General features: G+C 36.6%; 1 protein-coding gene across 2 annotated transcripts; it reads right to left on the reverse strand.

Annotated features, from left to right (window-relative positions):
* Positions 1-4975: 4975 nt before the first annotated feature.
* Positions 4976-14517, reverse strand: SFGH (S-formylglutathione hydrolase). 2 transcript variants are annotated; one of them, XM_088898829.1, is made up of 7 exons: positions 14177-14517; positions 12830-12947; positions 10357-10404; positions 7937-8133; positions 7494-7592; positions 7317-7382; positions 4976-5285 (listed from the first exon to the last, which is right to left on the reverse strand). In XM_088898829.1, exons 1-7 carry the CDS (start codon positions 14312-14314, stop codon positions 5106-5108), a joined length of 846 nt encoding a protein of 281 aa, XP_088754955.1. In that variant the 5' UTR covers positions 14315-14517; the 3' UTR covers positions 4976-5105. The 2 variants fall into 2 exon arrangements, 1 of the variants encoding a protein (XP_088754955.1); XR_016082810.1 differs by having other exon boundaries at positions 5147-5285; positions 7243-7382; positions 14177-14482.
* Between the last annotated feature and the right edge of the window lie 483 nt (positions 14518-15000).

Consider the following 15000-nt stretch of genomic DNA (forward strand, 5'->3'; position numbering starts at 1 on the left):
TACAATGGATGAGCCACACAACCACATGGCCAAACTGCTAAGATACCGAGCCAGACAACTTTAATTCATTTCCCATGAAACGCTTCACTAGTTATTGGACTTAGGACCTCATTAGTATCATGCCCCGTCAGTTGATGGGTGAAACCTATGACTCCATTGAAGATGGTTGAACTACTAGGGCTGTAAATAAGTCGGATGAGATCCGATTCGAATACAAATTCGATCTGATAAGAGCTGGATTCAAACACCTAATTTGATTCTAACAAATTGGATTGGATCAGAAAAGTCGATCTACTTAATTATAAAATATTATATATTATATTTTATTTACATAAATTATATATAATTATATTGTATATTATAATATATTAGGGTTCAACTATAATGCAGAAAAAAAAATGGTATTGGAAAAAGCTTATGGCCAATCAATTGATATCACAAAAGAGGTGATCAATCAGGTGATATTAATCAAAATTCATAAGGGTGCATCAATTGGTCAAGGCAGTGATTTTGAACCGTCATTGACCTGGACGATCAAGTCAGATCTCAGATCTGAGATCACTAAGATCCCAAAGAGAGAGAGAGAGAGAGAGAGAGAGAGAGAGAGAGAGACTGGAGAACAGAAGAGAGATCTCATATCTGAGATCTCAAAGAGATCTGAATGGTTGCCATAGCATTTTTTGTTGCTACCACCATCGCCATTGTTGTCGTCATAGCCAGTGAACATTGGATGCTCCTCCTCTTCTTCTTACCTCCTTCCTTTTTTTCTTTCTTTTTTTTGCCTTTCTTTCTTTATCAGCCTACAACCATTTCTTTTTTCTTATAAAAGACTAAGAGTAATGAATATTATTTACCTTAATATTCCAAACTGCCTAAACCATTTAATCTGGACAGTCGAACCATTGACCCAAAAACTAGTGGCCACACCAGTTTTATTTCGGGGTCAGTTTTTAAAACCTTTCTTCCTGGTATCATCAATTTTTTTATAACAATTCAAATCAAATTCGTATATGATAAAAATTTGAATTTGAATTTGAATCATAATCTTGAAAATCCAACGATTTCTTGTTAGATTTAACTCGCTAGGAATTTTTTATCAAACTGAGTTGAATATACCCTTTATCGAGTTTGATCCAATCCATTTGCAGCCCATAGTCGAACTGACTGCATTCTTTTGACAAACATGGCATCATGGTTTTTAAAACCGACCCAGAGATCGAACTGGTCAAGAGTCTGATTACCGGGTCAAATGGTCTGACTATTCGAACCGAATGGTCAACCCGTTCTGACAAAAAAAATAAAAAATGGTCAACCGTTTGAACGATTAACTGCCCAGGTCAGTGATTTGTTGACCAAAATCAACAATTTTTGAAGAAAATTCGATTTTGGGGAAAACCGAAACAAGTCGTCTGACCGGTTCCCGGTTTTTCCAGTCCGGTCCGGTTTTGAAAACCATGCATGGCATTGCAAACTTATATACTAGTCTGTGAAATGCATATCAAGATATATGGAGGATGAATTCATTTCTGAACCTTCAGTCTATTCTGCTTGTGGCCGATTGAGAAGGATAATCTATTTACTTCGATAGCATAACCCTGTCGAGGCTCTCAAAAAATTGTTCTTTAGGCATTTAATATTTAACCGTCTGTTCAGACTAGAGATGTAAATTGTATCGTACTGCCCGTGGCCGGTACAACGGCACATGAGCCATGCCAGGCACAGCATGATGGATTGAGCAATGTCAGGTTTGAGTTTCCAGGCCCATGAGCCGTGCCAGACCATACTTTTGAAACATCCCAATTCCCAGAGGTAGTAAGGACAGCTCAACCAATAGGCCATGTCATGCAAGCTGATTTACACGTAGGGGTGTAAATGATATTCGAAAATTTGAGTTCAAATTCGCAAAATAATGTAACCGAATTTAAATAAAATAGTATTATATATATATATATATATATATATATATATATATATATATATATATATATATATATATATATACCTAAATACCTACCTATATAAAGTAATGTGTCCTATACTGCTATACCTGTCAGTAATCTACCTTTATGCTTAATTGTTGAAAGACTCAAAACTGAATGGGAAATAAGAAGCAAGAGACATACAGAATGCCGGCATTTGAACTTGGTTGTTTTGAGTTTTTTATTTTTATTTTGTGTTTTCTATTTTTTTTGTTATTCTTCAACTTCGTTTATTAACTTATCAAATTCTAATTGATTTAAATATTCGATTAACGAATTTGAATATGACATGATTCAATTTGAATTTGATCCATTTATAGGCCTATTTACACCTGTAGTTCAGACAATGCTAAGAGCACTTCTAACAAGAGCAAAACATATCCAACCTGAACTTGGGCGGCACTTGATTAATTGATCCCTAAATTTGAAAAGTTTGCTTTTTAAAAGTTATGTCTCATTTGTATTTGTTTTCACCGTAGACTCCGAGTAGTTGGTCAATCTCCGAAGGTCCGGAGATGGGTGGAGAAGAGAGAAATAGAGAAGAAATAGAGAGAGAGAGAGAGAGAGAGAGAGAGAGAGAGGGAGAAGAGAAAGATGACCCTCCCGGGAAACCCTAGGTCAAGGTTATATTGTGTTCTCCCTGGGAAAGAATTGCTCTCTCCCTTTTATAGGGAGGAAGTTAAGGTTATCAAGGAAGTTCTTTCCTGTTAGGAAAGATGATATTTTCTATTAGGAAATGAGATATTTCCTTTTGTTTGAATATTAAAGGATCATTATCAAAGAATCTTATCCCTTCCAGTTTCTCTCCGTATGCGACCCTATTATACTGACGTGACACGGGTGACATCACCATTTGGCAGGCATACTTTCATTAAATTTGCATGCGTAAGTTAAAGACATACGTGTAACCTATATGTATTCCCGTTTTACTGTGATTTCGTGATTCTGTAATGGTGTCGGGTTTATCGCAGCTTTACGCGTGTTCGGGTTCATCATAAATCCGTGTGTTCGGGGTTCATCGCAATCGCGCATGTGTCTTAGCTTTATCGCAGATTCGCACTAACCAAAATTCATCGCAACCTGTCCCAGGTATGAGTTTATCACAATCACGAATCTACGATGAACTCATCACAATCGTGCAATAAGTTTTGGATTCATCACAGGCATCTGTGTGGTGTTGGTTTGACACATTTTATACTCTGAGGGTCTTAGTGACCACTATGTACCTACAGTATTAATATTTGAACCATACCTTTTTCAAATGTGTTTTAGGCCAATTTTAGGAGTGCTTATTTGAAATAAATGCTTATTTGAGTGGGAACCACACTATTAAGCACTTATTGATGTTTGAAAAATAAGTGCTTATTTTAATTTCTAGCTTTTTTAAGTTCTCATTCAATAAGCACTTACTAAAATTTTCTCCCATAATTGTCCCAAGTAAATTTTTAGAATACCAATTATACCCTTTTATAAAAACACTTTTACAAAGGCACTTTTATAAAAGTAATTTTATGAAAAGTACTTTTATGAAAGTATTTTTACAAAAACACTTATAAAAATACTTTCACAAAAGCACTTTCATAGAAGTACTTTTATATGAAAACACCTTTATAAAAATACTTTTTATGATAACACTTTTATAGAAATACATTTTGTGAAAGTACTTTAACAAAAGCACTTTTATAAAAGTACTTTTACAAAAACACTTACAAAAATACTTTTACAAAAGCCCTGTTACAAAAGCCCTTTTACAAATGCACTTTTACAAAGTAGTCTTATAAAAGTATTTTTACAAAAGCACTTTTACAGAAATATTTTTATAAAAACACTTTTATGAAAGCACTTTTATAAGATAACTTTTACGAAAACAATTTTATAAAAAAACTTTTATGAAAGTACTTTTATAAAATCATTTACAAATCACTATTATAAAAAGTATTTTTATAAAAATACTTTTACCAAAGTACTTTTATGAAAACACTTTTATCAAAGTATTTTTATTCATACACTTTGGATTAGGTATTTTGAAAATTTAAAAGAAAATGAAAGATAAAAGGATCACAATTGCTTATTTAAGTGCTTATTGGCTCATAAAGGACTAAAAGCCCCCCCCCCCCCCCCCCCCCCCCACACCCCCACTTAGCTTACGATGGCTCTAAAAAGGGGAGAAAAAGAGAGAAACAGGTCTTTGCTTTTCACTTTTCAGATTTCAAATGGTTAAACAAAGCTTTTTTGCTTTTCAGATTTCACATTTCAGCTTTAGCAAATTCCACCTGCGTTGGTTGGCTTACGATGGCTCTAAAAAGGGGAGAAAAAAGAGAAACAGGTCTTTGCTTTTCACTTTTCAGATTTCAAATGGTTAAACAAAGCTTTTTTACTTTTCAGATTTCACATTTCAGCTTTAGCAAATTCCACCTGCGTTGGTTGGCCTGGCCAAGCTGTTGTAAATAGCATTCGGGTGTCATAGTGTTAACTTGCAATAGTGAGAGCTAGCATTCAATAGGTGAGTAGGTGACACCCGCCCAAGTAAAATTCAACAGTAATCAGATAATACCAAATGCACCCGTCATTACCATGGTTTTCAAAACCAGACCGCACCAGACCGTCATACCAAAAAAAGCAGGAACTGGTCAGGTGACCGATTCCGTTTTCTCCAAAACCGGATTTTTGCAAAAAACCGTTGATTTGGTCAGCAAACCACTGACTCAGGTGGTTGAACCATTCAAACCGTTCAATGGTTTAGACCATTTTTTATTTTTTTTATTTTTGTCAGAAAGGGCTGACCGTTTGAACCCCGCTCGACCCAGTAACCGGACCCCTGACTGGTTCGGTCTCTGGGTCGGTTTTAAAAACCTTGGTCATTGCTACCACATGATAGACTCGACCAGCAAGTAATCTCAAGCACTATTCCCTATTTCCCATGCCAAATCTGTCGAAAATTGTTGTAAGAACCAAGAGAAATGCTCAACCTACAAAGAGTAATTTCATGCAGGAGATAGTAGAGAAACTTATTCAAGCATTACGGAGTTGAGGAAGTTTAGGTACACCAGGAAACTCAAATCAAGAACAAGAAAAATAGCACACACATCCATCCTAGATTGTTCAAAGCCTCCAATGATGCAGGTTTCACAACTTAAGAGCTTGGGCATGGTGCCGAATGTGATCATCAATGAAAGTCGAAATGAAGAAGTAAGAATGATCATACCCAGGCTGCAAGCGCAAGAGCAGTGGAACATTTGCATTCCTGCATGCCTCCTCAAACTTATGAGGAAGCAATTGTTCATGCAAGAACTTATCATCATCCCCCTGTATATGTATATCAGCTAATTATTAGTATTATCGAATGGAAGGAATGCAGATTCATTATGTGGTAGAAAAGCAAATGATTGAAGAGTTTAAGAAGTGAAACTAAATCAAATCAAGTCTCAATCGAATTTATTGATTTACTTCACTATTTTCTTCCTATCATGTTTCCTTGCAAGATACCAGTGTTACATTGATCTAATCAAAGATCGCTACATGTTTTTCAGATGTATTTAACGTTTTTTTTTTTTTTTTGCTCCATGGGCGCTACACAACGGAGGGTAGCCCATCCCCCCAACCCTGGTGCAGGTGAGGTTTTTTTTATAAATAAAAAATTTGGACCATTTCTCGATTTGTGCATATCATCCCAAGTCTCCGCTACAACCAGCAAGAGACCATACCAACTAGCCAGTTGGCACCTTGCTAGAGGCTTTTTTTTAAGAATCAGAAAAAAAAAGATTTATTAAAAGAAAAAGAGTACAAAAGAAAAGTGATAAGATATCACCTGAGAAAGAGGCACATCCAAAAGACCCTTAAACAGCGACCATAACCAACCCAAAGCCACACAAAGATGCAAACACCACACATTACCTGAGGACAGCTACAAACCCCAGACACTAAAAAGGAAACCCCTAGAGCTGAGACCGCCACAATACTGACCGTGAGCCGACTAAGCCTCTACTTGTGATATGAACACAGCCTCGATCTTCGTCCACCAGAGCATCTTCTTGCCCAGAATCTTCCTCATCCCAAACCTTGCCTTCTTTCAGTCGAGCTCTTTTATTCAACTTCTCATCCCTTCTTTTCCTCCCGAACTCCTCGAAAGCCCTTCTAACAAATTCCTTGCCACCCTAAAATCATAAGCCCATGCTTTTTCCAACTGTTACCTCTCTTTCTGCTAATTTCTGGATAGACATGTCATCTGAATCATCCTTCTTTTTGTCGCTTGTTTGTATCGGCAAGTTCCCAGTTTCCCACCAGAGTCAGCACTTTCAACACCCTCCTTGTTTACTTGTTTCTCTTTCCCTAATTGGGTATCTGATGATTTAAGCTGCAACGTAGGCCTCCTTTGATCACTCCTATTATCACCTTGCTAGAGGCATTTGCCTTTGGTTTTGTTATCCTTTGAAGGATTCACCAATTCATTTTGGGATAAAACTTTAATTTACGGTTTTTCTTAATATTTTTGAACTTCAATTTGGATGTTTGATCTTAGAGTTTCTGATTTCTTGCTTGAAATAAGCACAACTTCCATTTCTGCTTATTTGCTTTGCACTTAAATTCTAGTTGTGCTTATTGCTTTTTTTCCTGTAATATTTATTGCTTAGATTGAATTTTTTATTGCCTTTTGCTTGGAATTCTACAACAACACTTGTTTTCTTGGATTTAATATGCTACTACCTTGTTTATTTGATTGGTTCTTGTTGTACTAACCTGCCTAGTTCCTATATGAAAGGCATATCCAAGTAGAAACATGTTCCATGTCAACAGGGAACATATCCTAAAAGGGTCATCTTCTGTTTAAAACAATCACCTAGGCGCACCTTGCCACCTTGGTAACAATGGTCAAAGCGACTGATTTGGTCACCAATAGAGTTGCACATTGGACATTGAAAAGTTCAAATACTTCTCAGTGGATGATGTAGTTATGGGTTGGCAGGAGGTTGCTAGATACTCAAAACAAGTGGTAATGCAACCAAACCCTTTAGGAGTAGCTGGTGGATTTTATCAGTAAAGTGGATATTATCCATGTTTATTCTGTACCCATTGGCCAAGATAACTCTACTAAAGCATGAGCAACCCATTGATACAGGCCTTGAGGTCACTGTTTTCTTTGGCTAAGATCAGGTTGAAGTGGAGGTAGATTCACAGGTAATGACTGGGTGGATGAATTGGAATTCTGAAGGACTATGGACTCTTGACATTCAAATCACTAAAATTAAAATTCTCATGCTTTTACCTGATCAATTAGAATAGTGGCTGAAACATTGTTGTGGAATCAAATCACTAAAATTAAAATTCTCATGCTTTTACCTGATCAATTAGAATAGTGGCTGAAACATTGTTGTGCTTTGAAATCAAGCAAGTTGCATCGTAATCCTGCAATTTTGTACCAACTAACAACTTCAATGCTCTTTCCAGAACTAACAGGAACTCTTACAATTTGAGCATAGCTAAAGTTGTAATCAGCTAGATTTTCTAAAAGCTCACCTCCCAATCAGATTTATTACCACCCAAATAGTTTGTGAAAGCTTTCTGACCCCAGGGGCAGTTTATAGGGTTCACAATTGGTGCAAAAGCAGACACTGACTGAAAAAGAATAAGTTATGTAAGTAAAAGCATGTTAATGCTGCTTGTAAAAAAAAAAAACAGCATGTTAATACTTCTTTTATCATCAACAATAGACAAAATTTCATTCCTTTAAGAAAGAAATCCTTCCCAGAAAAAATAATGAGCAGGGCACAGAGAATGGCATTTAACTATTTAGCCCCATGAACTGAAGAAAACAGGAAACATATTAATTTACAATTCAGCAACTGGCCCAGATATCCCCATACAATATTTTCCTTTGGAACCCCCAATTGGAACATAATAATAATATAGCCTATGCACACCAATATTTCCCCCAACAGTTAAAAAGGATGATCTAGTACCTTATATTTGTCAAGGTTTTTGAGGTAGATTGTCAAAGCTCCATGTCCACCCATTGAATGCCCAGATATGGATGCTCGTGATGTATCAAGCTGCTGAAAATTTTCACTCAGAAGTTTTGGCAATTCCTTGACAATATAATCATACATGCGCCAATTCTTCCATTTCTCTTGTGTAGCATTTAAATAAAATCCAGCACCTAGTTATAACGCATGGTAGTCAACAAGAACTCCATTAACAACCCATGTCTAGATAAAAATTGCCTACACAATGGAATTTTCTGAAGAAAAAAAAAACAGTTTATAGGTTATTTCCCTAGTTTAATATATCAACTAACAAGCAAGCAAATTCAAAAGTACCAATGCACTTTATTAAATAACAACAAACTTTATATCGGCCAATATTAGTTCATCATATCCAAAAGGAAATAATAGTTTAAGCAAGGTTCTAAATATCGATACAGGTCGATACGCCATATCAGTGCTTTTTTTGTGTTTTATTTATTTTTTTCAAAACCAGTTCAGAGGGGTCGGTTTAAGTCCCGGCTACCCTCTGAACCATGGCCTGAGCCGATACACCCCCTGTAGGGGTGTATCGGGAAGGCCCCGATGCGATACCTTAAGTCTATTAATTTCAATATTTCAAACATAACATTGTAATGTAATAAGTAATTAATAGAGAATCTGGATGTAAAAAACTACTAGCAGCCAAGAAGGGTTGTAGTTTTCTACTAATAAAAGAATTAAGATGGAGAGAGAGGGAGTAATGAAAGAAAAATTAAAAAAAAAAAAAAATCTAATATTCTTCTCTGTTCTGTTTAGTGAAAGAGAATATAACTCAAAAAGGGAAATCCGGGACAATCGGGGATTGGGGGTGTTTTTAGGGATGAAAATGGGGTCATTTCTGTCATGTTCTCAGGTCCAATTGGGGTGGGTGACTCCCTTAGAGCTGAGATCTTTGCAGTTATGGAAGGAGTCCGGAAAGCTAAGGAGTTGAACATCAAGAAGCTCATGATTGAAGGGGATTCAGAGGTGGTGATAGGGTGGCTGAGTAAAGATCACAATGGTTTATGGAAGTACAATAATGAGAGGAGGAAATTCAAGTGGCCGGTGCGGGAGATGGAAGTTAAGACATGTTGGGTTAAAAGATCGGCTAATTCCCTAGCTGACGGTTTAGCTAAACAAGGGGCAGAAAGGGATTCACTGTTTTGGGCTAAGCTGTAACTTTAGTGTGTTTTTTTCTTTTTTTTCCTTTTCTTGAGGTTCTTTGTTGCTCTTGGAAGATAAGTGTGTTTGTCTTCCTCTTGTAAATCTTCTATTGATGATTTAATGAAAGTGTTATTGATCAAAAAAAAAAAAAAGAAAATAACTCAAAAAGAAAAAGACGAAAAAGAAAATGTATGAGAGCTCCTCTTTTGTCCTACTTTTTCTCTCTCCTCAAATCCCTTTGAATCTTTTATATTTTGATAATAAAGTCCTAAATAAAACATAAGAAATATGTATTATATGATGAGATATATGAAAAGAACATAATAAAACGCATAAATGGTATTAAAACAACAAAAAAGGTGCTTGCTTGTATTTTTGTCCCCTAAGCAGCTGCCTTGTTGCTTAGGTGGGCCTCTTGTCTCCTAGACAAGTACCATTTTAATATAATTGTCTCACCATTTTTTAGCAGTTTGTGCAAAGTGCAAACACACAAGGACCAACTGTCCACTAATGAAGTAAGGATCCTTTTAAGAATCGAGGTATTTATAAAATGTAAACCAGAGTTTAATTTGTTTATAGAATAATAGGGTAAACCATTTAAAACTTCTACATTTTCTTTATTTAAGACATTAGCATTTAAAGCAGATCCATAAGGTATCAATGCTTGGTACAAATGTGAGAACACAGATTTGAGTCTAAGAGTGGCCAGTGCACAAAAAAATGCCAAAGGTCAGGTCCGTATCCAGACCACCCTCTTAAGACACTGGTTATCCAAAGCCAACATTGGATAATAGCTCTTTTGGCATTTAAAGTCTGAATATACTGGGCATCAGCAGTGGCCAGTGCACAAAAAAATGCCAAAGGTCAGGTCCATATCCAGACCACCCTCTTAAGACACTGGTTATCCAAAGCCAACATTGGATAATAGCTCTTTTGGCATTTAAAGTCTGAATATACTGGGCATCAGCAGCAACAAATAGGACATATTTCAGCTTTTGTAATTTGCAATGGAGTCTCTTGCAAATCCAAGTGTTGGCATCATATAATGAAGTTGGGGAATATGAAAATTGGTATTAAATCCGTAGCCATAAAGCTATAGGGATCATGCAATCGAATAAAAAGTCAATTGTAACTAGGATTAAAATATTACTAAAGCATTTCCATCTGAAGTATTCAACAAAAGTGAAAACTATGAGTGGCACAACGTTGCATACCTACACCAAAGTCCCAGCTGTCTGCCTCTCCTTCCACATTAAGGCCTCCTTAATACATGAAAAAAAAACACCATAAAAACATCCGGTCAACAACACTACAGTTTACATGACCACAACAGAGACCAGATATAGAAACAGCTTGAAAATAATCTGAAAACAAATTAATATAAAGTGATATATTTTGTTTCTTAAAATTAAAGGCATCAACTATCCTATAATCTATTTGGAGTTAAAAGAGACAATGTAAACAAACAAAATGACCTAACATCAGTAGCAGTTTCCCCCCTGTTTTTTAATTGCCAATCAGTAATAACTGTCAAGTAAGCATAAAAACCATAAATTCCAAGACATTAAGGTTCATCAATGCTTTACAACAGACTACATCCAGTGTTTTTAAAACCTGAACCACCAGTGGACATGCAACTACAATGAAACCCTAGATAATGGCGGGAGGGGGGGGGGGGACATAGATCTAGTAAGACCATAGAATGATAAGGCAATGATGACTAGATACAGTGGTGCAACGGCAATGATACGGGAGAAGCTACGTCCCACCACACTTGCAATAGTTTAGATTCTCGATGAATTTGTGATCTACATTCATAGGTTCAAGCAGTTGAGCATTTAATGCAGCTTGAAAATAAGAGATGGGACTGCCACCTGTGAAGAAGAGATGGACCGGTGACTCTCCATTCTTGAAGGGATTAGAGAAAACTAAAATCTGAAATGAACATGGGACCAATCGTCTCCTGAGAAGAAGAGAATCAAGAGATAGGACTGTTGCATGAAAAGAATTTCAGTTGCCTGCTGTTGTTATGATATCAAGCTCTGTTTCAACCATTGGCTGCTATAATCCTTGTTTTTTGTCACCTATGTCTTTATCACTAGATATAAATTCTCATTCCTTATTTATTTATTTATTTGTTTCTGTTTTTTTTTCTTTTTGACTAATGGTTCACCATTTCAAGTTCTTGTCTTCTTTATTGTCGGTGTGCCACTGCAGCATTGCTTGGTTAGGCATGGCATTCTACGTTCAGATTTTAGAGCTAGCATTCAAATTTGAAGCCTGAAGTGAAAAATGAAAAGGATAGAAAACGAAGTATAACAGGGAAGGGGAATAGGGATGGAACAATGGCTCCCATAAAAAAAATGTAAACATAAAATATAGAAATTAATAATTTAATATGTTGAAAGAGCTCAACCTATCAACCGCTGTTTGGGTCAACCAGGGTCACCAAATCTTTGACCGTCAATGGTTACTTGTGTTTTAGCAGGCATGGGGTTAGACAAAGCAGTATTATGACCAGGTATGGGTTGAATGGTTCAACTGGCTGGGCCAACAATGGGTTGAAGACCTTGACTACGCCTAAGAGTCAACAGCAGCCATAATACAACCTCCTCCTTTGACATCATATTGCAAACATACACATATTAGTAGGGATTTCCAAATATGAGTAGCAACAGCTACTTTTTAGGTGGACATGGGTTCACATATGCATATGCACACTCACCGGGGGATCTATGTATGCATGTCTTCTATTTGTGAAAGTCTTACAATTACAACAAATGGCTCCATACACTATCTATCTTGGTTTATAGGAAAGAGTGAAGGATGTAGAGAACCTCATTCATATTAAACAAATATACTTATACACATAAAAATCATTTACAAAAATCAAATTTCAAAGAGAGAACTTCAAAGGGTTTACACCCTCAGAAGTCAGGAAAATCTAACAAAACACATACCAAAATTAAACTTTGAAGGAATCCAGTACCAAAACTCTGACTCTGATGGGAATAAGATAATACATGAGATGGTTGTAGATATATAGCCGATTTTTGTACATCTGGATTTTATCATTGAAGAGACCTGTATAGTCTTCTCCGGGGCTTTTGCCCTTAACAATATTAATACAGTATCCAATACCTCCTAATGTGTCATAATCATTTATTCAGGGCTTTCCATACCCAAAAAAGACAAGAGTCAGCCTTCAATGCCCATGATAAATCAAAGAGAACCATGTTGCCAAATATTCTTAAGGCTCCATTTGGAATGAGTACAAATACAAATAATGTACTGTCTAAATACATACAAAATAATATAAAATATAAGGTTTTACGCTCTACATATTTGTATTTGTACAGTACAAATACATACAAAATAACACATAATACAAGGTTTTGCACTCTACATATTTGTATTTGTACTCCTTCCAAACTGAGCCTAAGGAACACTAGAATGCATTCACCCACCATAAAGGCTCCAATACATAGATGGGGCTGTCATGTAGTTTTCTTGGTATTCTTCCTTGATTTGAATCATAATTCAGTTCAATGTTCCATCCAACATATCTTATACAACAGAGGATGATAGGAGGTTGTAAATGCACTAGATGCACTACCATCCTAAAAATTATAAAAATTTCCATTACCAAAATACCAGGCAATATTTATAAATGAAAACATAACTTACTTGGAGATGTATCAGGGGCAACTAGTGCAATCCCCTGAGCCGCAGCTGCACGTTGAGCTCCAGACTTGATTATAAAATTTTCATCTGTACATGTGAGACCAGAAAGCCAGTAAAGCACCTGTAGAAAATGAAAAGCAATCAAAACAATGTAGTCAGGCCCCATTTTCTATCGCAGCATATACAGAGGTGTTTTGACATGCAGGCCTCTGATGCGCCTTGAGGCAGTATGCAACCAAAAGCACCAAAAGTACAACTCTGAATAATGCATGCTCATGGGGGTGAAGAAAATGCCTCAAATTAAGCGTGTAAGCTTGTCCATAATCTGAAGTTAGAGGCACCTTATGAACATCTAATAGGAATTTAAAGAGATACAATACTTTAGAAAAATGGAATCTTTTGGCAGTTATTACTTAGATCTGAAATCCAACTACAATTAATATAATATCAAAAGAATGTCCAAATAAAAATAAAAGACCATTGAACCACAGGATACAAATAATTGATGTAATTCTAATTTATTAGAACCATATGCTTTCGCAATTTAAGTTGAATGATTAATGACATCCTAACGTTTTAGCATTCTAAACATTTCTCTGTGCCTTATTGGATTCCTCTCCTTATTACAACCAGCATCTTTTAGATGCCCAGAAAAGGGCCGCTTTAACATGTCCTTTGGATTGTCGCAATCCATCTGAAGCAAGTGAAACCCTTTTGGGTTGCCACCTCAACTGCCAGAATATATAAGACTCCAGGGTCATGCAAGACATTCTTTAAATGCTTCCCTATCTATCATATAATAGAAATAATGGAAAAGAAAATGTACAGTTCTGCTAATTTTGTTTCAGGAAGTACTTACCATAACGAATCTTTACATAGTATTTCTACAGTCACCAGTTTATCGAAAACAGAAACGAACAGTGGATTTTCTTACAAAATATAGATATTAATGGTGTACCAATCTTTTGGAAAATACCCATCAAAACGTTACATACTGAAGGAACAATTAGAATCTAATGGTTATGTAGTCAAAACATCTCAACTGTTTATAAAACGTTTATATCATACTCAAATAAATCACTTCATTTCGAAATGTAATCCACAAATTGCGTGGTCTCAGGACTACAAATAAAGTGTTCGGGGAATGGAGTGAAGATGGGTGGAGAGAAGAACTTACGGGGCATCCATTGATTAACCATAATTGGTTACTAATAATCAATGCAACAACATACAAAATACCATTCAGGGGTCCCGATTTAACATCATCCGTAAGGGAGATCAAGAACCCTAGAACATGGGAATCAAGAATTTTGGGGAATGGAGTGAAGAGGGGTGGAGAGAAGAACTTACGGGGATCTTCTGAGAGGGGGAGGGAGGGAAGTAAATGTGGAAGGTCATGGAGCAGCCCAGAGTCGAGCTGTAATGTTTGTATCTCTTGTTGTACCCTCCGAACATCTTCGAACTGCTGATCTCGCTTGGCTTCTCCATTCTCGCTGCTTTTCTGTGCTCTCTTTGCTTCAGTGGAGGAAAACAGGAAGGGAGTGAACTGTGAAAATAGACTGAAAGCAATGTGAGATGCTTCGTCTTCCGACGATTATTGTTGTTCGATTGATTGAAATTATCAGATTAGCCTTGTTGAGAAGCCGACACGGCTACACTCTGACAGCAGCCGGATTGTTGGAACTGGAAGCGGTTGTAGGAGGGCATTTGTGTCAATTAAGAAGGCAAAAATCTGAAGGGAGGGCAACTGAAATCGTCAAACTATATCTCGACAACGTGGCAGACATGCATGAGCCGGAAATCAACGGCTGATCACTAACCTATATATGGATTATGGAGATTGTTCACGGGCCGGGCTTCGGGCCCGATTTTACATTGTTTTAGGTTCGTACTTCGGGCCGGGCCCATTTAAATTTTGACTTCATTTAAAACCGAATCGGATAAGGAATCAGTCAGGCGTCTGGTTCCTGGATCGAACTGTCCGATTGTTAAAATCGAACAGATGGCCCATTTTAATAAAAAAAATAAAACACAACTAAAATGGTTCGAACGGTTTAACGCCTGGATCAGCAATTTTCTGACTAAATCAACGAAATAATGATTCTGAGGTAAAACAAAACGATACCTGACCGATTCCTAATTTTTCTAATCCGACTGTCTGGTCCGGTCTGATT

This window comes from Nelumbo nucifera, chromosome 2 (assembly GCF_055504915.1).
Source record: "Nelumbo nucifera cultivar China Antique chromosome 2, China Antique-T2T, whole genome shotgun sequence".
Taxonomy (NCBI): Eukaryota; Viridiplantae; Streptophyta; class Magnoliopsida; order Proteales; family Nelumbonaceae; genus Nelumbo; species Nelumbo nucifera.

Excerpts from the sequence above, each read along its gene's own strand:
- SFGH (XM_088898829.1), bottom strand. The coding sequence starts at position 14,314 with ATGGAGAAGCCAAGCGAGATCAGCAGTTCGAAGATGTTCGGAGGGTAC. Across the intron at positions 8,134-10,356 it reads CAGCTGGGACTTTGGTGTAG|GTGCTGGATTTTATTTAAAT; the intron begins GTATGCAACGTT and ends CGTTATAACTAG. Across the intron at positions 7,593-7,936 it reads AAAACCTTGACAAATATAAG|TCAGTGTCTGCTTTTGCACC; the intron begins GTACTAGATCAT and ends ATTCTTTTTCAG.